This window comes from Dermochelys coriacea, chromosome 13 (genome assembly GCF_009764565.3).
Source record: "Dermochelys coriacea isolate rDerCor1 chromosome 13, rDerCor1.pri.v4, whole genome shotgun sequence".
NCBI lineage: Eukaryota > Metazoa > Chordata > Testudines > Dermochelyidae > Dermochelys > Dermochelys coriacea.
The window spans coordinates 42551-70140 of NC_050080.1; the positions used below are offsets into that span (position 1 = coordinate 42551).

Here is a 27590-nt window from a genome sequence, read left to right on the forward strand (position 1 = left end):
CTAAATAGTGTGTACAATGGCAGATGTTCTTTGAATTAGCATTTAGTAATCTTAACTGTTAGCTAACGAAGTAGTGTGTGGAAATACATGTAAAAGCCAGAACAGCTTCAGATACTCTATCTAGTCTGGTGATTTAAGAAAAGAAATGGTTGGCTGACCGTGCATTTCTAGGACTCCTTCTGTGTAGACTAGGTGAACAGCAGAATTAGGGTCTGTCTACACAGGGATAAAAAAAAACATGGCTGGCCCGCATCAGCTGACTTGGGCTCACAAGGTTTGGGCTCCAGGACCAAAAAATTGCTGTGTAGACTTTTGGGCTCAGGCTGCAACCCAAGCTCTGAGACCCTCCACCCTTGCAGAGTCCCAGAGCTTGGGCTCCAGCCCGAGCCCAAATGTCTATACCATGATTTTTCAGCAGCAGAGCATGAGCCCAAGTTAGCTGACCTAGGCCATCCATGGGTTTTTTTATCCCTGTGTAGCCATAGACATGAGCAGTAATGAGAGGGTGAATCTGAGGCAGCTGTTAAGGCTCTGACTCATCTTACACCAGTGTAACCCATAAATCAATTAAGTGAGAGGAGAATCACGTCCTTTATAAGCTGTAATGGAAGTTCCAAGAGAGTTTGAGAAACCAAAGAGCTGGACACTTACCACGGCCTACAAATTAAGAGATTAGTTTTAAATTAAAACTCAAGTTGGGATACTGAATGGCCCCAAAGGATTGAGTGGCATTTGCAGTGGAAATCACATGACTTTCCTCTTTGTAATGATGAGTAACAAGGTACACTAGAAAGAGGTGCAACTTAGGTATCTTAATGAAAGAGAGGGTGGAGGAACTTGAACAATAGATGAAATCACTGTGGGGGAAAAAAAATCAAAGTCAAACCAGACAGAATTTGAAAGAAGACACACACAGGACCCTTCAGGATGAGTTCCTGTGACTCAGATACAGAGGAGGAGAAAGAAACAGTGGCAACTAGGAAGAACTGTAAATGCAAAAGGCATTAATACTGACTTCCAACCTCATCAGGGATAGATTATTTTATGCTTAAAAGTACAAGTCTGGAAGTCAGGAGGCCTCAGCTCTATTCCCAGCTCTGCCACAGATTCACCGTGTAACCCTGGGCAAGTCATTTAGCCTCCCCATGCCTCTGATTCCCTATTCTGTAAATATTATAATGCTTCCTTACCTCACTAGACCATTGTGAGGACTAATTAATTATTCTGAATTTGTTTTAGAACCTTGGATGGAAGAAGTTAAAGCAGTGCAAAATAATAGCAGAAGCATTGATCACAATAGATTTTCTGCCCTTGAGAAGAAGAGCTGCTCAAGCACTTCTGGCTGTGCACTCCATAGTGAAGATCCTGACCCAAGATATCCGTGACCCAGATTAACAGAACAGCACAGTATAGCATGCTGCTTTCTGCAGACCAGGCTAGGGGAGGAAAAAGGTGGAGTATATCCTTCGGAACATCCACTGTACTTTACAGGAACAAGTGACTAAAGTAAAGGAGGACTAGATAAGATTAAGATCAGGCACAGAGGCACCACCATGAGGAATGATATAAATACCTAGATTGATTAGACAGTCTGGAAGGAACCTGGGAAGATGGAGGCAATATTCAAAGATACTTTAAATAGCAACTGTTGGGGAGTTGATACTGGAGACAGCGTGAACTCATTTGTGGAGGAGAGTTGGAGATTCATAAAGTAGGGGAAACCCCTGTGATACAGAATTGACTCTTCAGATCAGTTTGGCTATGTTTACACTAGCTCTTTTGTTGGTATAACTTACATCGTGTGAAAAACACACCACTGAGTGATGTAAGTGCTGGTGTGGACAGCGCTATGTTGGCAGAAGACACTCTCCCATCAACACAGCTATTGCCGCTTGTTGGGGGTGGTTTAATTGTGCCAACAGGAGAGCTGTCTCCCATTGTCTTAGAGTGGCTACACGAGAGACCTTACAGTGGCACAGCTGCATTGGGACAGTGGTGCTGCTGTAAGGTCTCTAGTGTAGACATAGCATTTGTCTCCACTTAAGCAGAAGAATTACCTCTTGGATTCACAATTGGCAAGATTTGTTCAAAGAGCTTTAAACTGGGCAAGATGGGGGGGGAAAGGGAGAGCTTTTGTCTTTGTGTCTTAGTACTTCCAAGACACAAAGTAAGGCAGAAGTGGGGTTGTTTTATTTTTAATCTTCTGTTTCACAAGTGTTAACATACTTGAGTGTCCTTACACAAATGCAAAGAGTATGGGAAATAAATAAGGAGAAAGACAAACTTCATGATTCTCATTACTGGAATGTCTAGGGATAGAGAGAGAGGAGAGAGACAGAAAGGGAGAGGAGATGAACTGGATGGAATTTACAATGGCAGCAGTAAAGCGTTGTGGTGAAATTCTCTGTGTTATGAAACAAGGAAAGAGGTACATGGAACAGCATCTTCAGAGCCCCACAACTGGAGGAAAGCAGGAACAAAACACTCTGAACCATTGTTGATAATGAGAGGGTGGAGCTGAGGTAGTAAAAATGACTGTAACTTAATGAACACTCTGAGTAGGAAGACAGTCTTGTTCCAGAGGGATTATAGAAAGCAACTACCGATGCTTTAGAGTGGTGAGTGACTGAAAGCACGGGATGGCTGTTGTCTGTTTCTGATTGGGACTGTGGGGGTTTTTTTGTTTAAAAGTTTTTTAGTGTCTTGGTGAACACCACAGTTGGTGTTCTACAGTTGTCAATAAGGTGGATGGAGCTGAGGCAGAAAAATGTTATGTGACTTAATGAACAATGTGAGTAACAAACAGAAAGATTGAAAAATAAGTCATGTTCCAGAAACAGTATGGAAACTGGTTTCAGAGTAGCAGCCGTGTTGGTCTGTATTCGCAAAAAGAAAAGGAGTACTTGTGGCACCTTAGAGACTAACAAATATATTAGAGCATAAGCTTTCGTGAGCTACAGCTCACTTCATCGGATGCATCCGATGAAGTGAGCTGTAGCTCACGAAAGCTTATGCTCTAATATATTTGTTAGTCTCTAAGGTGCCACAAGTACTCCTTTTCTTAGTATGGAAACTGGTGAAGGCACTACACTTCAAGTAGTCAGATCTGGTTGATGGCTGTTTGTCATCAGGCCTTGATGTTGGGTCCAGGTAACTGTCAAAGTCTGTTGCCCTTGTGGATACAAAGGAGGGTGAACCTAAGGTGAGGAGGGGAAAAAATGACTGAATTCCATGATCAGCAATCAAATGAGCTCAAGGGAGTTCCCAGCGGGAGTTTTGAGAGTTTGAACAGCCTGGCTCTGACCACTTACAAAAAAAGGAGCAATCTTTGAAATCGAAATGTCAGTGGAGATACAGAATAGTCACAACAGAGCCATGCTTCCTGATGTGGAAAGTGGGCAATGTTCCTCTTTCTGAATCAAATCCAGAGGGCTACCCTGAATGCTGAAACTTGGTTCTTTTTTGGAGTTTGAAGTAAAAAGGTTCAAACAGTAGTTGAAGCTTCTAGGAATATTAATTTTTATTGATCTAAGGGTTACAGTACTGATAAATAAAGAAAACTGCCCTCAACTTTTGAAGCCTCCTGGATTCCTCCATATTCAAATGGTTCTGCATTTTCTGAATTCTAATCTACATCATCAGGTTGGGGCATCCACTGGGAAATATGAAGTTAGCACCTTCTACTAAGGGAGATTCTCAACCATGGAGATATTTAAACAAGGAGATTTCTAAAAACAGTTTTGGGAAATCATTTTATTAAGGTCTAACCTAGTCATTTAGTTACTACCTTAGCCAGGAAAATAGTTACTGGGGTTTGTTCGGTTTCTTCCTAGATTTTACTTTTTGAAACTAAAAAACAGACAGCTTTCTTGTTAAGTTTTTAATGAGAGCTGAGAAAAGGCTGTTGGAGCTGACAGGAGCCATTTCCCCACAAAAAATACTTTATTCCTTGTATCTAGAAGGGATTGCATATTGCAATGATGGGTGCTATCCAAATATGAGACAGAAAAATGGATTGACAATTTCTAATTATTTCCAGAGCAGATACAACACAGACAGAGCGGCAAATAACTATAAACTTACTCTAGGTGAAATTCAGCATTGTACAGCGAAAGTAGCTTTTTGCAAACAATATATATATATATATATATTGCTGCTGCTAAACAAAAAAAAAAGAAAAAGTCACTCTTCAAGCAAGAAGTGACTCTGACTTCTATACGTTTCAGAGTAGCAGCCATGTTAGTCCGTATTCGCAAAAAGAAAAGGAGTACTTGTGGCACCTTAGAGACTAACAAATTTATTTGAGCATAAGCTTTCGTGAGCTACAACTCACTTCATCCATATGGCTCATATACCCCCACTCACTATTTCCTCATTCCTAAATGTGATTTATTCATGGCATACCTAAGATTCCCAGTAAGAAGTCCTACTTGTCATGGGTATCCAATCAAATGTACTTCTTCTGAGTAAACAAGTTCAGCATCTCTTCCCACAGTTACACCCCATGTTAATCAGGAAAATTGGCATTAGACTGACATAAATTATAGGAACTAGCTAATTGTATTTGACAAGTCTACAGGGATCAATTACAACTGCCAAGCACCTCACCCACCTCTCTTGAATTTCAGATGACAGAAGCAGACTTTGATCTTTATTATTAAAGTGGATGAGATTTCCCGGAGGAATTAAGTAGAAGATATATACAGTTCATATACACACACACACACACACACGCAGAGAATGGCAGGTGAGTTCAATGTGAAATCTGAGTGCTCATCAGCATACTAATCATGTCCTTAAGAGTGTTTTCTTAAGAGGTATTTATTGGAAGTGTCTGCATAGATTGCTTATTTCAGAGGGCAGTTTTTCATTGTAATTTACAATTGCCCTGCATTTTAATGTTGTTTTGTTATTACTGTCTGCTGTATTTGTGGTCCTGTAGATTGTATGTAGAAACTAGGGTTTCAACTTACTGCTGCCATCCACCTTGTGTAATCATTTATACAAGTGCAAAGTGTGTGTAAAATACTACAAATCTGAATAGTAGCATTTTATACCTACTTTGCACTAGTGTAAATGACTATTCAAGGTGGAAGGCAATAGTGAATTGGGCCCTAAGAGGAGGACTACATCTTCTAATTAGAGAGATGAAAGAAATCTGTCCAACCCAGTTTTTAAAAATCCTAGGTTTCCCTCAGGAGACTATTCTGCAACCTAACTGTCAAGTTTTCCCAGCTATTCAGCCTAAATTATGTTCTAAATTCAACCTCTTTATGTAATCCTATTACTCCTTGTTATACTCCTTCCTTCATTTTTAATATTGACAGTCCATCATCCTGTCCCCCTTTTTACCCCAGTTAGATAGTCCTTGAAGTGCTAGGAATCTAGTGTCCACAATTTCTGCTGCCTTGTCTGAAATGCCACCTGTTCATCCTTGTAAAGTGTGATAATGACATAACAATACTTTTCTTTGAATGACTTCATTATATGAAATGTGTAAGTTCATTAAATCATGTGAGATGAATGTGACAGAACACAACAAGCTCTTCAAGCTCTCATTAACCATTGGTCTTAGGTAACGTACTAAACAGTCTTCCCTTCAGTCCAACAATCCTCCAGCAGCAAAATCTCTGCTCCTGTGACTTCTCCAGCCTCAGGAAAGTCCCTGCTGCCAGTGACTGACTTCTGCCTCTGGGAATTAAATATAGTGGCTATTTCTTCAGCTCTTCTCTCTTATTTTACAGATCTTATGCCAACACAAATCAGCTGGCATCCCAAAGCCAACACTAGTGCACACCATACTGACAGATATGCCCACAGAGAGCTGACTGTGAGGAGAGGGCAGGTCTTCATTATCACCCTGTGGTTCAACCGGCCATGGCAGACAGGGGACAACTTAGCATTCGTCACAGAAATAGGTAACTCCTACAGAAACCCAACTAATCCCCCTCTCACAGAGGATTAATCTTTCCCCATTTCAGCTTCCCCTCGTCTCTCTGAGACAAGTTCTTCCCCCTCACTCATTTCACTTTTGTAGCAGTGTGTCTCTAATGTGCTCATTGCAAGTGTGAGATCTGTATCAGTTCAGACCTTTGTCTGTGACACACAAACAAATACCCATTCTTAGTAAACACTGCTGTCTGTTGTTCTCTCTGCCAGGGCCAGCCCCTTCAGAGGCACATCACACTAAGGCCATCTTTAACCTCTCTGAGGCGGGGGCCAGTGGCTGGACTGCAGTTCAAGGACCCAGTGAGTCCAGCTACATGAACTTCTCAATATCCAGCCCAGCTAATGCAGTCATTGGACGTTACAAACTGAGCCTCCAGATCACCTCCGGCAACAAGGTCTCCTCCAAGTTCCTGGGGCACTTTGTACTGCTCTTTAACCCATGGTGTTCAGGTAGGAACTGAGATATTTGCTCTTCAAGGTATTAATTAAATGTTATTGCTTTCACAGCATGTACAGTGAGCTCATTCCTCAGCACTGCTTATTTAAAGTTATCACAGGTAGCAAATTCACCTATTTTAAACATTTTAAATATTTGTTTTGACTATGAAAAATATCCAACCTCTGCATGGGTGGTAAGTTCTAACTGTGTCAGTGAAATATCCAGCTGTGCCAGGTGGCCCTGTAAGATGTTTCTAGGGGACCCAGAACACCTGATTTCCACAGCCAAGAGAATGGTGAAAATCTACTGAAAAAAATGCTTGTACCTGCCAAGGCCTGAGCTAAAGGCACTGTGATTTCTTGTAGAAGTTAATACCTTCACGTATTCCTAAATGTAAGTAAAGGGCCCAGCACTTCCTACATCCTTCACAGACAGTGCTGGCCGGGTGAAGGCTGGGCCAGTCAGAATTCCTGTATCCCCTGAAGGTGTGTGACATGAAGGAGGCCAGGGTCCTGTGCTTCCCCACTTCTTTCACAGTGGATTGCGAAGGGTACAGCTCTGCTTCTCCCATTTTGCACCTCTGTAGAAATGAAGAGCCCTGAGACCAGATCTTAGGCAAATAAGTGATGATGGAACAGTAAAATTTAAGGCTTAAGTTAGTCTCCTAATTTTAAGGGAATTATCCCTAACCACCAGTGTAAAGGGAGAGGAACAAGAGAAATGACTGCAGAATTAGCAACAGCTTCCTCCTCTAATTACAGAGCAGCAGCTCTCACATCAGTAATTAGGGATCTGAGTCAGAGGCCATCCCAGTGAATGAGTCAAGATCAAAAAACCTACTAATTAGCTCAGAATGCCTTGCAAGGCACCATAATAATAATTAATGAATAATACTTAGGACACAGAGGCTGTATCTACACAGAATTTCCCAGGGAAATGGCTTCTGCACAGCTACCTGAAACACTACCTGCTAGGTAAGCATCTGGACTGGTGGAAACATATCTGCAGGTACAGAACAACCTGTTTGCCTGCAGTGCAGACACTGTGGAGAGCCACTGCTCAAAGTGGGGTACTGGGGCAGCAGTGGTGGAGACAGGTTGAGTCTCATTGTTTCCGGTTGAAAATGGAAACATGGCAAGGAAAAAAATGTGGCTCTCCCATTTCCGTTGTCCCAGTTTAAACCCTGGGGTTTGGAAGAGCAGCTCCCCAAATCAGGGTATCAGAGGATTCCAAGGCAATGGCCAGATAAGAGAGAGAGCCCTATCATCAGGCAGCATGACTATTATCTAGCTACCTAATATTCTACCCTGTTTAACAACAACTCCCTGGTGCCAACACAAGGAAAGAATTCTGCCTGTGGGCTGGGCAATACCATTGAAGCAAGTACCACTACTGAAAGGAAGTGGAAAAGGAAGATTCAAAACAGATTTTGTTTGTTCTTGTTTTAGTCCCTGTAACTGAAGTGCTGAGGTGCCAGGAAGAGAGGCACAATGGAAATGAGTAAATAACAGTCACACTCCAGGCAGGTGCTCACAAAATCCCTGCCCTAAGCACAAGAGCTGTCTTAGCCACTCTATGTGAACAATTTATCCCTAGCTAATGCAGCCCATTTCAGTTCGTAATGCATAGATCACTCCTTGGCACAGTTTGCAAGGCCTTACACCCACCTTGATGGCAATTGTGTTTATCTACAACGTGAGAACTGTTGGACCTCATATCTGATCAATTCTAAAATTTCTGGGAATGTTCTAGGCATCAATGGGAAGAACCCTATTGATTTGGGGTTGGGGAAAGGGGGGAGATTGGAAAAACTGAAAGGGGGAAAATGGGAGACATGGCATCCCTGCAATCTATTTAGCACAGCCACGGACTCAAGTACCTCTGTAACCGACCATTCATGGAAGAGCTGGTTGATGGCGCCCATTAACATCTGCCAGCAGAACAATACCCCAACTCTGCTCTGAGGTGACAGGGGGACATACTCTCTGGGCAAAAGTGGGAATATGGGCTAAATGTGCACACACAGAGCCCCTGCTAATGCAAGGAGAATGGGGAATAGAGGTGCACACATGCAAGGGAGAAGGGGGATCCTGATGTAGAAGAGGGCACACTGAAACCGTAGCAAATGGGAATGGGGGACCATGGTATGGAGAAAGTGGTGCACAGAGAGCCCCTGGCTTAGGGGGTAGGAGGAATGGAGTGGAAAAAGGTGGCATAGAGCCACTGACAGGAAGGAACTAAGGGGTACACACAACCCCACCAGAAGGGTTATTGGAGGAGTTGCAGGGAGTCCCTGAAATAGAGGGGTGTGGGATGGTGGCTCACAGGGAGTGTGTCGGAGTAGAATGGTGGGATGCAAGGACCCCCTAGTATGTGCAATGAACTTTGCTCCAGCAGCTACAAACCCCTACTATTTACAAAACAATTCTGAATATCGAACTTTTTCCAGCATACTTTGGCCTCTGGGTGTATTTGATAGTCAGTGTGGGCGACTGGTCCCAAAAGGCAAATGGTACTGTTTTATACGTGATTGGTTGGTAACAGGTTGGAGGTGGAAGGAGAGGGCACCAGTGCAGAAAGCCACAGGGAGCTGTAGAAGGCCTGGAGATTCCTATGGTGCTAACTTTAGAACTCCATATTGGCAACCAGCAGCTGCCACAGTGCAGTGTACAGCACAGGCTGAAATCAGGGGGTGGGAGCATAGCTGCTACAGATCAGTTTTATTTTTTACATCACTTGTTTTTTCACATTAGTCTCTCTTCACCAGCTACCATCCTCACACCCCTACAAAGACAACAAATACATGATACCTATGCTAACACTGATGAGGCAAATATGCCTGTTTACATATGTGCATTTATATAAACTATTCCCCAAATATTTGTAAACAGAAAACCATCGTACCAATTCTCACAGAAAAGCAAGCCACAAGGGCTGCAAACAATTCAGAATTTGACTAAATATTCACACACAAGAAAAGTTCATACCATTTGTCAATCCCTAATTGCCCCATCATTGAGTGCTATTTTAGCGAACGTGAACACACTAACCTATATTGCCTATTAAAAATGTACATTAACCAGCCTGTGGCTCTCGAAGCCTCAGTGGAAGAACTCTTCAAGTGCCATGCCACTGCTGAGGAGTGATGGTAATATGAGAGTAGACAATCATATCCTCTTTGGCTGAGACTGGGGCATGGCTGAAGTTCTGTCCAAACAGGGCTGAGGTGGTGTTGGTTGTCTGAGGAAGCAACTGAAGGATATAATTTCTTCATGAAATGTGTGTCCATCATTAGTTCAAATTTGCAATGTAGGGGTCTGATTAGATTAAGTGTTACCACAAGATCAGGTAGTAGCAAGGCAACAGCCATCAGGCAATAGCAAGGACTTTTACATTTACATATGGCCAGGAGGTTAAGACTGTTTCTCTGACTGTAGATCTTGCAGCTGTCATCCAGACCTTTGTCACCTTGAGTTTAGACTACTTCACCACACACTATGGCTATGTCTACGCTACAGACCTTACAGTGGCACAGTTGTATGGCTGTAGCTTCTCTGCTATAAGGTCTCCCGTGTAGCCTCTCTATGTCAACAGGAAAAAGCTCTCCTGTCAGCACAATTAAGCCACCCCCAATAAGTGGCGGTACCTGCTCGCTCGCCGACATAGTGCTGTCCAAACTGGCACATCTGTCAGTGTAACTTATGTCAGGCAGGGAGGTGTGTTTTTCACACCCTGACCAACAAAAGTTTTACTGACAAAAGTGCTAGTATAGACATAGCCTATATGGGTTATACCTTAAACCCACTTGGAAACTGAGGCTAGTGTAGAATTCAGCAGCTCAATCATTAAAACGGAGTATCATGCAATGAAGCACAGTAATCCAGCACTCTGTGATCTGTTCTGGTTGTCTACTGTTTTTGTGGTGGAAGTAAAGATGTTGATATCAATCTATACATCCACAAATGGCTTAAACACAATCTTAGAGATGCCTCTCTCCCCAGGTTATACTGCTGCAGTTGCTATCAACAGAGACTCACAAGTTGGAGCCCCTTGGTATAAATGAAAAGGGCTACTGGCAAGGTGTTCTTTGTGAAGCCCCCTCTTGGTCCTAAAATAGCCCCAACTTGCAACTTGTTCCCCCTCTTGGTCCTAAAATAGCCCCAGACCTTCAGGACATGTTGCAAAGTTCACACCTATTTGATAAAGGTGGGGAGAATCATAAGGGTAGGAAAGAATTGGAAAAGGTGAGGATTCTTGTAGTCTAATTTAACTGGTTTACTGAGGGTCAAGGGAGAAGGGATTGCTGCTTAGTCATAATGAAGGGAAGGGAACTTTTTATATGGGTTTTAAGTTTTGTTAAGGATACTTCTAATGAATGGAAAGATGGTCTTTATATTTGCATAAATTTAAATCAATATGTGGAGGGTTGGCTCTATAACAGTCATTTATGGCAGCAAAATATTAGACACAAAATGTTCAGTAATTATCTGGGTGACTGCAAAAAGACAGGGAGATTTGGTTTACACTGTGCATACGCTCAACAGGGAGGAAAAAGTTGGGAAGCAGTAATGATGAAAAAAGACCTCAGGTTGATAGTAGACATCAGACAAGATATGAATTGTTGCACTTTGGCTGCAAAATAAAAACACAATCCTAAACATGTGCATGCACACATCACGGGGCAGAAAGGTCATCATCACTCTGCATGTAGCTCTAGTGTAATTATAGCTGGAATGCGGAGAAGGCTGGGACAGGGGGTTGGAGTGCAGGAGGGGGTGCAGCCTCTGGGAAGGAGTTTGGATGTGGGCGGGAGCTCAGGGCTGGGACAGGGGGTTGGGGTGCAGGCTCTGGGAGGGAGTTTGGGTGCTGTAAGGGGTTCCGACCTGGGGCAGGGGTTTGGGGTGCAGAAGGGGGCTCAGGGTTGGGGCGCCACGTGGTGGTGCTTACCTCAGGCAGCTCCCAGAAGCAGTTGGCATGTCCAGCTCCTAGGCAGAGGGGCCTGGGGCTCTGCACACCACCCTCGCAGCTTTCATTGGCTGTGATTCTCAGCCAATGGGAGCTGCAGAGCTGGTGCTCAGGGCAGGGGCAGCATGCAGAGCCCCTGTGGCCACTTCTAAGTCTATGAGCTGGACATGCCAGTTGCTTCCAGGAGCCACAGGGAACCTGCCTTAGCCCCGCTGCGCTGCTGACCATACTTTTAGCAGCCCGGTCAGCACTGCTGACTGGAGCAGCCAGCGTCCCTTGTTGACCGAGTGTTCCAGTCGAAAACTGAACGCCTGGCAACCCTAATGTGGTATGCAAGGATATAACCAAGGAGCCATGAAGTGAAATTAACAGAGGAAACATTGAGGCTGGGTCTACACCTAACATTTAGGTTGTCCTAGCTACATTGCTATGAAAAATTTCATGCCCTGTGCAATGTAGTTAAGTTGACCTAATTCCCATTGTAGACACAACAGGCAGACAGAAGAATTCCTCTGTCAGTCTAACTACCACCTCTCAAGGGAACGGATTTGCCATAGTGACAGAAAATCCCTGTCACGGTAGTCAGTGTTCATACAGTTGTATAGCTGCAGCTGTGGCACTGTAGCACTGGTAGTGTAGCCTTATTCTCAGACTGGATATCAGAGTAAAACAATTCTGACACTGATGTGTCTCAGGCAGGGGGAGTCCCAGTGCTGGGATTTTTAAAATTCGACTGGACAAATCACTAGGAAATGTACAATAGGGAACAATCCTGCCCTTAAAATAATACAGGGTCTTTTCCATCCCTAATTTCTACAACAAGGCAGAAGAATCCAAAGAAATAACTTGGGCTCTTTTTCTGCATCTTCACTGCTGCAATGTACAGTGAACTCTAAGGTGCAACGTGAAAATCTGGGATAGTCCCATGCAACTTGAGTTATTTTTATTAATTTTCTCCCACCACATACTGGACAACATACTCACACTGAACTGTACAGATTCAGGGATACATAACAATGAGATGTGATCTTCCTGCTAATAGATCCACTTACTCAGAAAGGACAAAAGACAACCATGGCTTTGGCTGAAGCTTATCATCAGTGTTGTTACCAAAGAGGCCTAGAGCTCACCAAAAGAAAAACCAAAAGAAAGACAGAAATAGGTAGACATGATGCAGTGAAGCTTTTCATAGTTATGCAAAGAGAAATAATGGAAAATGACTCACAGATGAGCTTTGTACTGCCTATAGATTGGAAATGTATCAATGTGGGGAGACGTGGATCTTGCAGGGTGTTCAGGAAATGTTAACCACAGAAATGACATTAACATATGACTGGATAATATAAATATGTAATCAACTGCAAAATGTAATGGGCAAGTAAAATACTGTAAACAAGCAAGATCTAAAACCCCAGGATCAAGAGAGAGAAAGTTGGAACATAAGTGAGCTGCAACCTCTCTCCATGGACTTAGTCAAATATTAACCCTTTTTTTAGAGAGTGCTGATTAATCTCTGATGTATAATCATTGATGAATACATTGATTGAGCTTGGTTATGTGACCGCTCAATCAATAAGCTACACTGAACCCTCTTACAATGTCCTCAGTTATAGGTGCAACAGCTCATCTAACTTTGGGCTTTCAGGTGATGATGTCCACATAGCTAATGAAGATGCAATACAGGAATATGTTCTGGATGAAAATGGAATCATCTTTATTGGAAATGCCAACTATATTGAAGCTAGAGGATGGTACTATGGACAGGTAAGAACATAAGAATGTCCATACTGGGACAGAACAATGGTCCATCTAGCCAGCATCCACTCATCTGACAGCGGATGATGTCAGATGGTACACAGGGAACGAACAGAACAGGGCAATCTTCAAGCAATCCAATCCCTTTTGTCCAGTCCCAGCATCTGGCAGTCCGAGGCTTAGGGATGCCAACAGTATGGAATTGCATCCCTGACCATTGTGGCTAATAGCCATTGATGGACCTATCTTCCATGAAAGTATGTAATTCTTTTTTGAACCCTGTTATACTTTTGGCCTTCACAACATCTGCTGGCAATGAGTTTCACAGGCTGACTGTGTGCTGCGTAATGAAGTACTTCCTTTTGTTTGTTTTAAACCTGCTGCCTATTAATTTAATCAGGCAACCGCTAGTTGCTGTGTTATGTTAAGGGGTAAACAAGACTTCCTTATTCATGGTCTCCACACCATTCATGATTGTATAGACCTCTCTCATATCCCCCCCACCCCGGCCAATTCTTTTCCAAGATGAACAGTCCCAGTCTTTTTAATCTCTCCTCATATGGTACCTGTTCTGTACCCTTAATCATTTCGTTGCCCTTCTCTGTACCTTTTCCAATTCTAATATCTTTTTTGAGATGGGACAACAAGAACTCCATGTAATATTCAAGGTGTGGGCATAACATGGATTTATACAGTGGCATTATGATATTTACTATTTTATTATTTATCCTTTTTCTAATGGTTCCTAACACTGTTAGATTTTTTGACGGCCACTACACATTGAGTGGATGTTTTCAGAGAACTATCCACAGTGACTCCAATATCTCTTTCTTGAATGGTAACACCTAATTTAGACCCCATCATTTTGTATTATAGTTGGGATTATGTTTTTCAATATGCATTACTTTGCACTTATCAACATTGAATTTCATCTGCCATTTTGTTGCCCAGTCACCCAGTTTTGAGAGATCCCTTATTAAGTCTTCACACAGTCTTCTTTGGATTTAACTATTTTGAGTGACTTTTTATCATCTGCAGGATCTCCTCTGGAGCCTTTTTAAAAAATTGGCATCACATTAGCTATCCTTCAGTCATCTGGTACAGAAGCTGATTTAAGTGATAGGTTACATACCACAGTTATAGTTCTGCAATTGTATCAACTGTAGGAGATGTACTTGGGACTCAGGTCCTTATCCCACTTTTGATTTCATGTTCTCTTATCCACATTTGTCTCTTTGGTATCTGTACCTGTTTATTTAGGGCAGTATGAGGGGAGTCAGGATATTTGCTTTATTTCCAAGAATATCTTATGCTTCTGGCCATGGTTTTATGTATGTCAATTCTGCTGTTCAGTGCAGCTATAAGGAGGACAAAAGCGCCCCAATCCAGTATTAACGAGTGTGCTCAGCATCATCCACAGGCAGAAGTTTTGCCTGAGAGGAAGGTACATAGCTAAGCACCTCATCAGCAAACTGAGGATGATACTTATATGCGTATCTTATTAGACACCCATTCTTCACTCACTCAAGAGAGCAGGGTGAAAAAGGAATGGAGTGCAAGTCAGCAGGTGCAAAGGAAGCTGGTGTGCTGGGGAATTAAACCTTGCATTCATTGCAGAGGATTACATCCTGAGTTTAAAACTCTCTGAATAGCCTCAGCTCACATTTTCATTGGAGGACAATAATGTTGCCCTCGCTGCAGTGCACCACACAAGAACTTGCAGGAAGGGACAGGTTCTTTCTAACATTCTATTCCCTTGGGCTTTATCAGTTTGCTTGCCTTAGCTTGTAAGGCCTTTGAGGCAAGGACTTTCTCTGTGTTATATGTTTATGTAGTGCCAAACATCAGGGTGCCCTGAGCGAGATTGCAGCCCATGCGATACAAATACAGATCTAATCAACACAATAATTTGCCTTGCTTGAATTATCTTTGGAGCAATACAGTTCTACTGTACCAGTTCATCCCTGGTGTAACTCTATTGAAACAGTTACCAGGATGAATTTGGCTTATTTTGATTATACCATACTTCTCCAGTCTGGTGTCATAGAATCATAGACTATCAGGGTTGGAAGGGGATCTCAGGAGGTCATCTAGTCCAACCCCCTGCTCAAAGCAGGACCAATCCCCAATTTTTGCCCTGGATCCCTAAATGGCCGCCTCAAGGATTGAACTCACAATCCTTGGTTTAGCAGGCCAATGCTCAAAACAATGAGCTCTCCGTCCCCCTCCATTATGGGATTTGATAGCTGCTTTCAACTACCTGAAAGGGGGTTTCAAAGAGGATGGCTCTAGACTGTTCTCAATGGTAGCAGATGACAGAACGAGGAGTAATGGTCTCAAGTTGCAATGGGGGAGGTTTAGATTGGATATTAGGAAAAACTTTTTCACTAAGAGGGTGGTGAAACACTGGAATGCGTTACCTAGGGAGGTGGTAGAATCTCCTTCCTTAGAGGTTTTTAAGGTCAGGCTTGACAAAGCCCTGGCTAGGATGATTTAACTGGGACTTGGTCCTGCTTTGAGCAGGGGGTTGGACTAGATGACCTTCTGGGGTCCCTTCCAACCCTGATATTCTATGATTCTATGATTCTATGTCCTGTCACTTAGCCAGCACAGAAGCTGTGTGTACTGCACTCCAGCCAGAGGACTCTGTGTACCTCCAGTCCCAGTACATCTTTGTGTTTGGATTTCTCAGAAAGAGGAAGCTGCTAGAATTCTGTTTGAAAAATTAACTCTCTCTTTACAAGGCTCTGTCTCTTCTGGTTACAGTTCCAAGATGGCATTCTAAATACCTGCCTCACTATGCTGGATCTGAGCCTGTACTGTCGTCAGGACCCAGTCACCGATGTGTTCCGCAGAGGAGATCCTAAATATGTGGGGCGGGTGATCAGTTCAATGGTAAGGAATGGGTTATTTGCTCTTGGTTTCAAACATGTCTACCAGCAAAAAGCAGTAGCTGCATAGTGGAACTCAGCAAAGTTCAACAGAACCATCTGTGTGTGAATAATGTGATTGAAGAACTTGACACAGGACTCCTACTTTTGTTAATTCTATGTCTTTAATATTTTAGATCAATGGGAATGATAATGACAACGGGGTGCTGGAGGGAAGCTGGAATGACAATTTCTCTGAGCATGAAAACCCATCCAGATGGAATGGTAGTATGGTGATCCTCAGGAAGTGGCGTCAAGAAAATTACAAGCCTGTCCAGTATGGCCAGTGCTGGGTTTTTGCAGGCGTGATGTGCACAGGTACAGCTTAGAAAAAATAACACTATTGAAATGGAGGTGTCCTGTAACCTCCATCACTTCACAAGCATATGAGTACACTAGAGCTGTAAGGGGTAAACTTCAGCATGGGGAGATATACCCACACCAGCTCTGACCGAGCTAGTGCGTTAAAAATAGAAGTTGAACCCTGGCAGTACAAGCATCAGGAAGAGGCTAGCCACCCTAAGTACAATCCCATCTAATACCCTAGATACGTACTTAGGGTGGGTAGCCCCTCACGCCGCTGCATCTACACTTCCTTTGGCACACTACCTTGATCAGAGCTTGCATGGGTATGCCTTCTTTAGCTGCAATTTGCACCTTCTAGCTCCAGTGTCGACATACCCTATGAAACACAACTGGACTCACTCAACGCTCGGAAACAGCGCTTCAAACACTGAAAATGCTGATGAGTCACAGCCAGTGAAACTAGTTGGTCTGGAGTGGCTGAGACACAGGGTGTTTAGCATTTAAACATTTGCACTAAGACAGTTGGAGCATTTCTGTATATTTGTGTGTTTCAGTCCTGAGATGTTTGGGGATTCCAACTCGTTTGATTTCAAACTTTAATTCTGCCCATGATGTGGATGGAAACCTGAGTATTGATAAATACTATGACAGTGCTGGAAAGTGCCTTAACATCAGCAGAGACTCCTCATGGTAAATATAAAAGCTTCCGTATCTCAGCAACACTTAGGGATAGGGCATCAGTTACCATAAAAACAATGCTGCTCTGGCCTCTGCACTAGTAAATACAGCACAACAGCAGCACAGACCTGAAGGAAATCAGAGAATCTTCATATAAAAAAAATAACCCGATAAAACAGTTTCCAGATTGGAAGGAAACTGTACACTGAGCTACTTTGCTTTTGATTTAACAGTATCTAGTTGTTCTTTGGCAAAACACCCAAAGGACTTGAAAATTAGCAGTAATTTAAGAAGTTTAAGATTTCATGCACCAAATCTCTCACCCACCAATCTCTTTTAAAAAAAAATAAAAAATAAAAAATCTTGTTCCTTCCCATGCAGTCAAATGCAATTCTGTTTCTCTCATGCTCTTGACAGGTTTACTGATGTAATGACCTCTTGTCATCACAGATCTATGCTTCAGTCTCCTTCACTGGACTCTTGGGTCTCCTCTGGTGAATAGGTGACCAAAGTTTGTTGACCAACCTTAAAATTAGGCCTTCCCCTTATGGGAATAAACAACACAAAAACCAGTCCAAAAACAAACAACTATCTTCCAGCCCTCCCCAGGTTCAGTAGTTCCATCTTGTTGCTAAAATACCAGCTCATGCCCAGAATTACCAATAGCTAAGTGTTCAAAAATCATGTGTCCGGGCCCAAAAAGTCATGACACTAGTTTAAAAATCATGTTGTGTTTGTTTTTTAAAAATACATTTTGGATTCATTTTCAATTGCCTTCTGGTTTCTGAGCCTTTAGAATACTCGTTTCATGTTTTTCAGCTTTTCTCTACAACTAGTTGGGCTAGGTTTTTTTTTTTTTAAATGAAAGTGGAGATTCTCAAGATTCTCACACAACCAATTGACTCCATCATGTGGGGCTTTAAGAAAAACATCAGATATCACAAGACTCACAATAAAATTTTAAGAGTCGGCAACATTTCTTGCTTATTCCTTGCACCAGTAGTCTATTTATTGCTGGAGGGCATAACGCAGTAGTCATTTGCCCTCCCTGGACTCAATCAGTGGTCCTTTTGTTCTTATCAGGACTAATTGGTTCCTTACCCTGATTATACAGGATTGAAGGGGATTGGGTCTTCCTCTTTCCTTGCCTTCTGAAATTCCTCATCCTGAGGCCCCCGAATAAAATTAGAATTGGAAAAGGTACAGAGAAGGGCAACAAAAATTATTAGGAGTATTGAACAGTTTCCATATGAGGAGAGATTAAAAAGATTGGGACTGTTCAGCTTGGAAAAGAGACAACTAAGAGGGGATATGATAGAAGTCTATAAAATCATGAGTGATTTGAAGAAAGTGGTATTTATCCCTTCACATAACACAAGAACCATGGGTCATCCAATGAAATTAATAGACATCAGGTGTAAAAACAAACATAAGTACTTTTTCACACAATGCACAGTCAACCTGTGGGATGTTGCGAGGGCCAAAACTATAACCTGGTCCAAAAAAGAATTAAATAAGTTCATGGAGGATAGATCCAACAATTACTATTAGCCAAGATGCAAAAAGAAAAGGAGTACTTGTGGCACCTTAGAGACTAACAAATTTATTTGAGCATAAGCTTTCGTGAGCTACAGCTCACTTCATCAGATGCATTTGGTGGCTGAATGATGAAGTGAGCTGTAGCTCACGAAAGCTTAAGCTCAAATAAATTTGTTAGTCTCTAAGGTGCCACAAGTACTCCTTTCCTTTTTGCGAATACAGACTAACACGGCTGCTACTTTGAAACCTGTTATTAGCCAAGATGGTCAGTTGACACAACCCTATGCTCTGGGTGTCCTAAGCCTCTAAGAGGGGGATGGATCACTCTATAATCGCCTGTTCTGTTAATTCCATCTTAAGTACCTGGCACTGGCCACTGCCAGAAGATATGACAGTGAGCTAGATGACCCAATATGGCCATTCTTATATTCTGTGTTCTTAACTGAGCTGTCAAGCCCCTACCAGTGCTATATTGCCTCTGGTCTTTCCTTTTTGCTCTCAACTTTCCGGGTCCTTTCTGTGACCTGTCTCCCACAGACTACAGCCCCATTTCTGAGCTCAGCATTTCTCTCACTCTCTCGACAGGGAACCCCTTCCCTAGGTTTCACCGTCTAGTGCTGAAGGTGCCTCCTTCTCCCTGCAGGTTTCCCTTACAGCCCCTCCTGAGCCAAGGTTTACCCAGCTTCCTTAATTGAGAGTCACCCACCAGGTCATATTTCCACCTGGAGACTCCCTAACTGAGCTACAGATGCTTTCTTATATAGTCCTAGTAGCCACATGACTCCTCTGGGTCACTGTCCCTCCGAGGATGCTCTTTCTTAAAGGTTGAACCCCAGTAATACCCAGATAGTATCATTTTCCCTTAGGGAAGACATCATGTTCTGTTACAATCCCAAGAGACTCAATGTTACATCTCAGCAATACCTTAAAAGCATCACATTCCATTCTTGTGCCCAGAGTGGCAATATGTAGGTCCTCCGAAGGATCTCTTCATAGTCCCATCGTTAGACGGATTGGCTGGATTTCTGCCCTTCTTTTGAACCGCACCTCCGTTCATTCTCACCTTCAGGGATTATCATGTCTGGAATGAAGTTTGGTTCATTCGAAGAGACTTGGGAACACTATACAGTGGATGGCAGGTTCTAGATTCAACTCCGCAAGAGCAAAGCAAAGGTAACAGATAAAGTTCCTCTTATGAAATTGTCCCTTTGCTGAGACTCAAAGTGCCTAATAAGGTTGCTGATTTTTCTTCATGCCCTAGGGATATTTCAGTGCGGTCCTGCTTCTGTCAGAGCCATCAAAGAAGGTGATGTAGACTTGGACTATGACACCCTATTTGTGTTTACGGAGGTGAATGCTGATTGCAACCAATGGATTGTCTACAAAGATGGAACCAAAAAAAAAGTGTATTGTGACACTGAGAGAATTGGCAAGGCCATCAGCACCAAAGCTGTGGGCAGCAATTCCCGTGTGGATGTCACTAACAATTATAAATATCCAGAAGGTAAAGGAAAACTATCACAATTAATTTCCTCTTGGGTTCTTGGAACTGGAGGGTTAGGACTGGTTACATATTTTGGTTTAATCACTTCTCTGCTTCATTTGGAACAATATTCCTGGCAATACTGTTTTCAGTCTTGCTTCATAAAACAATGGGTACCACATTCATGGTATTGTGCGCTGGATAGAATCTTTAGCAGGAAATGCACTGGCCAATATTCTGCAATACATCATTTCATAGGTACATTTTGCTACCCAAAGCAAACCAGCAATTAAAATTTCCTGAAAACCAAAGTAAAAAAAAATGATGGTAGAAGACACCACTAATATCCTTGAAACTGAGTCCCATCTACACTACCAGCTACATAAAAAATCTCTAGACCTCTCTGTGCCACCAAGGCACTGGCTATGTCCAGGTTCCACTCATGCTATTAGCTATGACAGGAACTGGATCCGCGCAGGCAGCCGCATGCACTAGCTACATCCTGAAATTCTGAGGGTTCCACAGGAACATCATTCTGCTTGTTTCCATCGGTCATTAATTCTGCTTTACAACTGGGACAATTCCATGGTTTTACTTTGAATAAGCAAAGTTTAACACATTAACTACTGTGATATGAGGAGATTCAGATGGGTAAATACTTGTTTTAGTTCCTCAGTCACCTTTCCACCCTGTAACTTCACCAGATCCTCCCTTTCTCCCTTTCCTCATCAGAAAGATGTCCTCACCACTCCCCAACACCTCGCCCTTCCTACAGCAATACCCCTTCTTCTCGGAGTGAATCATCCCTCTTTCTCCTTGCCTGCCTACCTGTAGCCAAGGGCTCATTTCCCCCTCTGACTCCCAGACACTCCTGTGCACATTCACTCTTGGCTGCCCTGTCTCCACCTTGCGGTTCTGGCCTGATAGATGGATGGAGAATTAGTAATGGGCATCAAGTTGCATTTATTCATATTTTAACATCCCCAGTCCCCCACAAAACACTGTCTTCTAATTGTGGTCTGTGTAGCCACACATTCCTATCACTTATACTCTCATCCTCCCTCCAAATGTTTGTTATAACCACTTGTTTCATCTTGTCTTAAATACAATTGTTAAGTGATCCAGGTCAGGGACTGTCTTAACAATGTGTTTCTACAGCATAGTGGGGCCCTGATCCTGACTGAGGCCTCTGGGGACTACTACAATACACATAACAAACAGTAATAGAGCACAGGCGGGACACCAGCATGGATTTCCCCCAGTGGAGAGATGGAGTCAAACCTACTCCCGACAAGAGTCTGAGCCTTTCTGTGCTCCGTGCTGCTGTAAACCTTCTTGACTTCCAGCAGCAACTACCCCTCTCAGAATAACAAACCCCCAGAAAACAAACAAGCATTTTCATCCGAGGAACTACTCAGATTTTTAAGGATTAAGGGTGTATTAAACTAAATGGAAACAGGTTTAAAATCTGAGTACGTGTGTCATCCCCCACATAGCTTGTATCATAAATGTTGTCATTTGTCTGCCTGATGGCTCTGGAATACTGCAATTAGAAGTTTATTTGTCACAAAATACAGTTCAGTTTATTCATGGCATGAAATGCTCATAGGATGAACATTCAGACTGGCAAGAAATGCTGTGCTGAGCTAAGCGGGGCAACTTTTTTCTGCTACCTGGCTAGCTTCCTGGCTTTTGTGGTTTTAAATCATGCTGATGCTATGACATCAGTGATTTACAGACACATTTTCTGAAGTGGCCATTGATATTGGGTGCTTTAGTGTCCGGATACCCAACTTCAAACATCTGGGATCTGATTTTTCACAAGTGCTGAGCACCTAAAGCATGAACTGAAGTTAATGGGAGCTGGAGGTGCTCAGATAAAAGCATCCTGAGTTAAGCACCTAAAATCAGTGGCCATTTCTGGAAATTTGCTCAGGATGTTTTTAATGCAACCATAAATAGTGTAGAAGTTGGTTATCAGAAGGGCCTGCAGAGTTACAGAGCAAAGTCCTATTGCATGCTGTGGTGAAAGACAGAAGACAATAGGAGCCTGATGGACCAGCAATTAGCAGGAAGACAATGTGCTTCATTTTAGTGACTGTTATAATTTCACTGTATCACAAATACTTAGATGTGCAAATCCCAGATCCAGGGAGCTACGATACAAATGGGATCTGCAGGTACCTCAGGTTGGTGGGTAGTGAAGAGCTGGTATACTGGACTTTCTTTATAACCTTAACCTAGGAACTGTGTAATGGAGACATGGCTATGAAATTTACTGATGTTTCCCTTTCACCCAGGCTCTCATGAGGAAAGAGAGGTGTATAAAAAGGCCTGTGCCAAGGCACGTGGATCAAACCTCACAGAAAGACTCTCAGAAGCTCCTAATGAGGGATCATCAGAAACAGTTAGAAAACCTGAGGTCTCTGGGGTATTCAAGCTAGTTGAACCCCCTGTGTTTGGCAAAGATATCAACCTAATCTTAATTCTCACCAACCTGTCCTCTGAATATAAACCTGTAAAGGTGAACCTGAGTGCATCAACCATCCTGTACACAAGGAGAGCAGTGGCAGAGATCTTGCAGGCAGCCACATCTGTTGATCTTGGTTCTAAAGAAGGTAACTTTTCATATGATTGGACAGTCAACAAAACCATGTTCTTAAATTGAGAAAATAACTATTCACAGTCAAATGGACAGGAGGAAGATGCACCAAATGCATATCTATATCAGCCTTGCAATTCTTGCAAAATTGCCCAGGAACAAAATCTGCTTGTCCATCCTTTACTAGTATGACGATTATAGCGTTTAAAAAAAAAAAAAAGATGAATTCCTCTCGGTGGTGGGCTAATGGGTAAGAGTGTTGCAAGACTAGGCTATGTTCTCTCTCTCAGTCAACAGGGATCACTGAAGAGAATTTAATGGAGGAGGGTGTACATGCAGTAAAAACAAATTAGGATACAGTAAAAGTTTCAGCAAAGCTCCATGACAGGTTTCAGAGTAGCAGCCATGTTAGTCTGTATTCACAAAAAGAAAAAGAAAATGCATTCGATGAAGTGAGCTGTAGTTCACGAAAGCTTATGCTCAAATAAATTTGTTAGTCTCTAAGGTGCCACAAGTACTCCTTTTCTTTTTGCAAAGCTCCATGTCTCCTTAACGAGGTTAGGTTTAATAAAACAACTGCAAGATATACAGAACTTCTTCATCCCAGAAGGCTGCAGAGGGAGAAGCTATTCTTTTTCCATACATAGCAGAAAAACTGTAAGGAATGAGACAACGAGGAAGGGGAAAGGGCAGGGACCTTGTGATAATTGGACCAATCTTTCACCCAGTCAGCAGAGGTAAAATCTAGAAAAGGATATATGGAGGGACAGACCAAATGTTTTACCCAGCCAGTTTGTCAGTAATATAAGGACAGGTATACAATTAAATATAGAGGGCCAAATTCTGCTTTCAGTTTCACCAGTGTACTCTCTACTGAAGAGAGTAGGTTTAGATTGAGGAAGCAAAATAGAATTTGTTCCAGATAGCAGAACTGTCTGCAGCAGCCAGCAAAGACTGATGCAGAGCAGGGGCTTGCAGGCAAGAGATTCACATGGAACCAAACATCTTCTGTCTGTGCCATCCTGTGAACACATACTACAGAGAAGACAAGACTAAAAACAAAGACACCCGGGGTATCTGTGAAATTACTGGAGTCTGATACTTTCCAAATATGTTTGCATTTCAGAGAAACAGATTCAGTTAAAGATCTTTTACGCCCAGTATGAAAAGTCCCTGACTGATGATAAAAAGATCTTAGTGACTGCCTTGTGTGAAGTCATGCACACACAGGAGGCAAAGATGTTGGTGGAGAAGACCATCACTTTAGAGTCTCCAACCATCTTCATCAAGGTAAAGAGCTGTCTCCCTGCTGCCCATAATGGAAAGCAAATGGAAGAGTTCTCACAGAGTCCTGTGGCTAGAGCTCAGCCCAGAAGATGGGCTGTTTGCCAGAAGCTGGGAACAGGTGACAGGGGATGGATCACTTGATGATTACCTGTTCTGTTCATTCCCTCTGGGGCACCTGGCATTGGCCACTGTCAGAAGACAGGATAGTGGGCTAGATGGACCTTTGGTCTGACCCAGTATGGCCAATTTAAGGTTCTTATGGGAATTCTAGGATCAAGTGTGAAAATCCAAACCAAGTTTTCCAAAAGTGGCTACTGAGTTCTTGTTGCCCAGCTTGAGAAACCTTAAGATGTCAAGCTGGGAATGAAAAGGTCAGAGGCCACTTTTGAAACTTTGCTCTGACTCTCAGTGTTTATTTACCACTTGTGTTTTCTCTTCTGTAATACAAATGTATCCAGGCACTTTCCCTACCAAGTCACCTTTCAAGTCTAGTGCTATCAGATCATTTGTTTTGGATTAGTTATAAATTTTATATTCTTACTTTAATTATTGTAGCTTTCTGGCTGCTCTCAAATGACATTGTCCTATTCTGAAATAGACTTGGGGCCTGAATTCACACTAACATGAAGGCTGATTTATACTGTTTTGCATCTTTAATCACTATCAAGAGCATGTTCAGTGCTCATTGTACTACAGAAAATCAGGCAGCAAACTAAAGGACAAACTGATTTAAAAAGACATGTCTCAGTAAATCTGAGCCTCAAATCTTTTAAAATATATACATTTCCCTACCTCCACTCAACTGCATAGCTAATACCAGCCCAGCTTCAGCACCAAGGAAAGGCGGGAAAGGGGAGATGCACATCAACCAGAAGTTAAATTCCATAGTTCTACCTATAGCCCATCCATCCCCTGAAGGAGAAACATGCTCTGCCCACATCTACATTATGTCTGCCACTCCATTCCTGGGAGAGTGTCTGACACCTCCTGAAAAGGTTAACACCTTTGGCTGTTCACAAGTAAATGTCCTGCAAGGGTGGGAGGAGAGAGCATAAGAACTGTGAATCATCAGAAATGTTTGTTCCCCCATTTAGATTCCTGCACAGGTTGTGGTGAACAAGCCTGTTACTGTAGAGATCTCATATGCCAATCCTCTCCCAGAGCCAGTGAAGGACTGTGTGGTGCTGGTGAAACTGATGAATCAAGAAGTCAAGATAGAGTAAGTAAAAGGGGTGTCATCTGTCCATCACTTTTGATAAAAGATTGACAGAGTCCTGACCTTGGTATCTTGGTGAGCAAGACTTAGAACATTTACATTCCATCTTCAACATGCATTTTAAACTAAGTATGAAACTGCAAGTCTTAGGAAATACATATGAAGAACAATGCCCAGATCTGCTGGGTGTGTTCTCAGTGTGCCATCAGGTCTTGAACATGTGACTTTGTGGTTTTCAGTCCATCAGGAATCTTTAGTGCAACACACAAAACAGAAGTAAAACTTTTGGAGTTTTCCCATTTTCAGGTGAAATTTGTTATTCTTGACTTTTTGTTTAAAAAAATTGAAGAGGAAGTGTGGTGGAACAGGTTGGCGAGTCTTCAGTGAGGCACCTAGAGCAGGGCTTTTTAGTTCTGCTTTTAAATATGTGGGAGCTACTCAGATAGTACAGTGATGAGTCCAATATTCAGTAGATAGATAAAAGCCTGCCATCGCTTTCTTCCTCCCAGAATAAGGAAGCAGGGTTGCTTTGGCTTCCCTTAAAATAAATAAATATTGGTGAATGGGAAGCTGGGGAAAAAACATGCCTTTGCAAAGCACGTGAGCACAATGTTAATTATTGTTTTGCCAGGCATTGTCTTTTTGAGCTCTTCAGTGAGGAATCCACAATGTTCAATATTCCATACTGGGTCTAACAGCATGTTTTACCATGAGCTGGTCTGGCTTATGCTTCCTGTGGGAACTATAAAAGTCCACTTACTAATCCATAGGGGTCTGCAAAATGAAATTCCACAGAGGGTCCCTGGAAGCTATTGCCTCTGAATTATCAGCTCAGCTCAGGGGAAAGAAAAAAAACAAACCCCACCACACGTCAGCCCCTAGGCGATGATGATGGGGTTTCAGTAATGCAGGTGCCTGACAATTGGAGGGGCTCTTTAAAATATGAGTTTTTGCCCATTGTGAGGACCCAAATCATCAGTCTCAAACCTGGACAGTTGACAGCTCTGTAGTGCATCTAAATATGGAGATATGCAGGAGCACTCTCCGTCCTCTCATCTCTTTCCCTTTATAAATCTAGCATTTCTTATTGCTTCCTGATCCACACAGGAGCCTTGAGTCCCAACTAATTCCCAGGAAACAGGGCTGCCCCTCAGATACTTCAAATCGTCTCTGGTGTGACAGTTGTAGGTGGCTTTGCTTTTCCTTTCCACTTTAGGTTGTTCCTTGGGCCTCTCTGGGAGGGTTTCCTATCTGAGCCAGAACTCACAGATGTTTTCTTTGTTTTAGTGTGGCAGCACTGGGACCCAAGGAGCGATCAAAGATTTACTTTGAATTCACACCCCACAGAAGCGGTGCGATGCAGCTGCAGGTGGACTTCTCTTGTGACAAGTTTGCCTATGTTAAGGGATTTGAGACCATCAATGTGGCCCTTGGTCAGTGATTCAGTTGCAATAGTTGTAATGTCTCTGATCACAAAGCCAATCCCCTATTTCTGCACTAGCATTAAAAAGCATTTTTCCCTGCACAATCATAGTGATGACTGTAAATTAGTACATTTTCATTCTGAATGTCCTTGTGAAGTGCAATGCAGGAAAATAGCTCATCTCTCTGCATTACAACAACAGGATGACTCTCTTGCTTCCATAATATTTCCTTGTCTAATCTCAAATATCTCTATTTATGTTTTTTTTTCGCCTCTCTACTCTGCAACTCTTGTCCTAGAACAAATGCAACAACATAAAGTACATCCTGTGGGATACTCCCCTGCCTCAGGTGAATTGAGAGTGACAGAGTTAAACAATGATACTATTACAATATTCCTAAAGGGATGAGGGTTGTATTTGCTTCAGTGTTTTACTGACTTTATACATTGACTCTTTGCGTTAAGATTGGTCAGAACATTGGCTTTTCCCATAGGTGTTTAATTACAGTTACAGTCTGGTTGTGATCTAATCCCAGTTTGTTAGCAATTAATAAAACTTTCAAAGAATGCTTTCAATTAAGTATAATTTCCTTATAATGCCAGTGATATTGTGAATTATGTATCCCTCAGAAATAGCATGGGAAACTCAAGGTGTTGAGGGTATTTTTTCCAGATTTTACAAGTTAATCAGTAATGGAATATTTTTGCCAGTGCCCACTTCATTTTGTACTTTTGTGCTATACTACTACCTCTATATCTGCATAATAAGTTACTGTACCATGCTAAACTGTCAAGCAAAACAAAATGTAAATTAGTATTTTCTTCAAACTTCCTGTCTGACCTCTAAGAATGAGAAAGACAAACATTGCAATCAATTTGAGGCTGGAAAATCAATTCTGGGGACCTGGAAAAGCAAATCCAGGACACTAAGCATTTCCATAATCCATGCAATATACCTATCACATGTTCCCAGTCAGCCACAGAAGCATTTGGAGAAAGAAACCAAAGATATCACCAC

General features: G+C 42.4%; 1 protein-coding gene across 2 annotated transcripts; it reads left to right on the top strand.

Moving 5' to 3' along the window:
• The first annotated feature begins 917 nt into the window (after nt 1-917).
• LOC119842422 (protein-glutamine gamma-glutamyltransferase E-like) lies at nt 918-27590 on the top strand. Of its 2 annotated transcripts, none has more exons than XM_038370533.2 (14): nt 918-1452; nt 4629-4747; nt 5745-5918; nt 6160-6399; nt 12999-13117; nt 15875-16003; nt 16176-16356; nt 16899-17034; nt 19631-19734; nt 19823-20065; nt 22345-22662; nt 23773-23936; nt 25028-25152; nt 26437-27507. In XM_038370533.2, exons 2-14 carry the CDS (start codon nt 4741-4743, stop codon nt 26588-26590), a joined length of 2094 nt encoding a protein of 697 aa, XP_038226461.1. In that variant the 5' UTR covers nt 918-1452; nt 4629-4740; the 3' UTR covers nt 26591-27507. The 2 variants fall into 2 exon arrangements, with proteins under 2 accessions (XP_038226461.1, XP_043351807.1); XM_043495872.1 differs by lacking the exon at nt 918-1452 and adding an exon at nt 2361-2618 and having other exon boundaries at nt 26437-27590.

What these genes read in the sequence shown, in the direction of transcription:
- LOC119842422 (XM_038370533.2), top strand. An exon ending in TGATCTTGGTTCTAAAGAAG is followed by an intron (nt 22,663 to 23,772) that starts GTAACTTTTCAT and finishes TTTGCATTTCAG; the next exon opens with AGAAACAGATTCAGTTAAAG. An exon ending in CTCCAACCATCTTCATCAAG is followed by an intron (nt 23,937 to 25,027) that starts GTAAAGAGCTGT and finishes TCCCCCATTTAG; the next exon opens with ATTCCTGCACAGGTTGTGGT.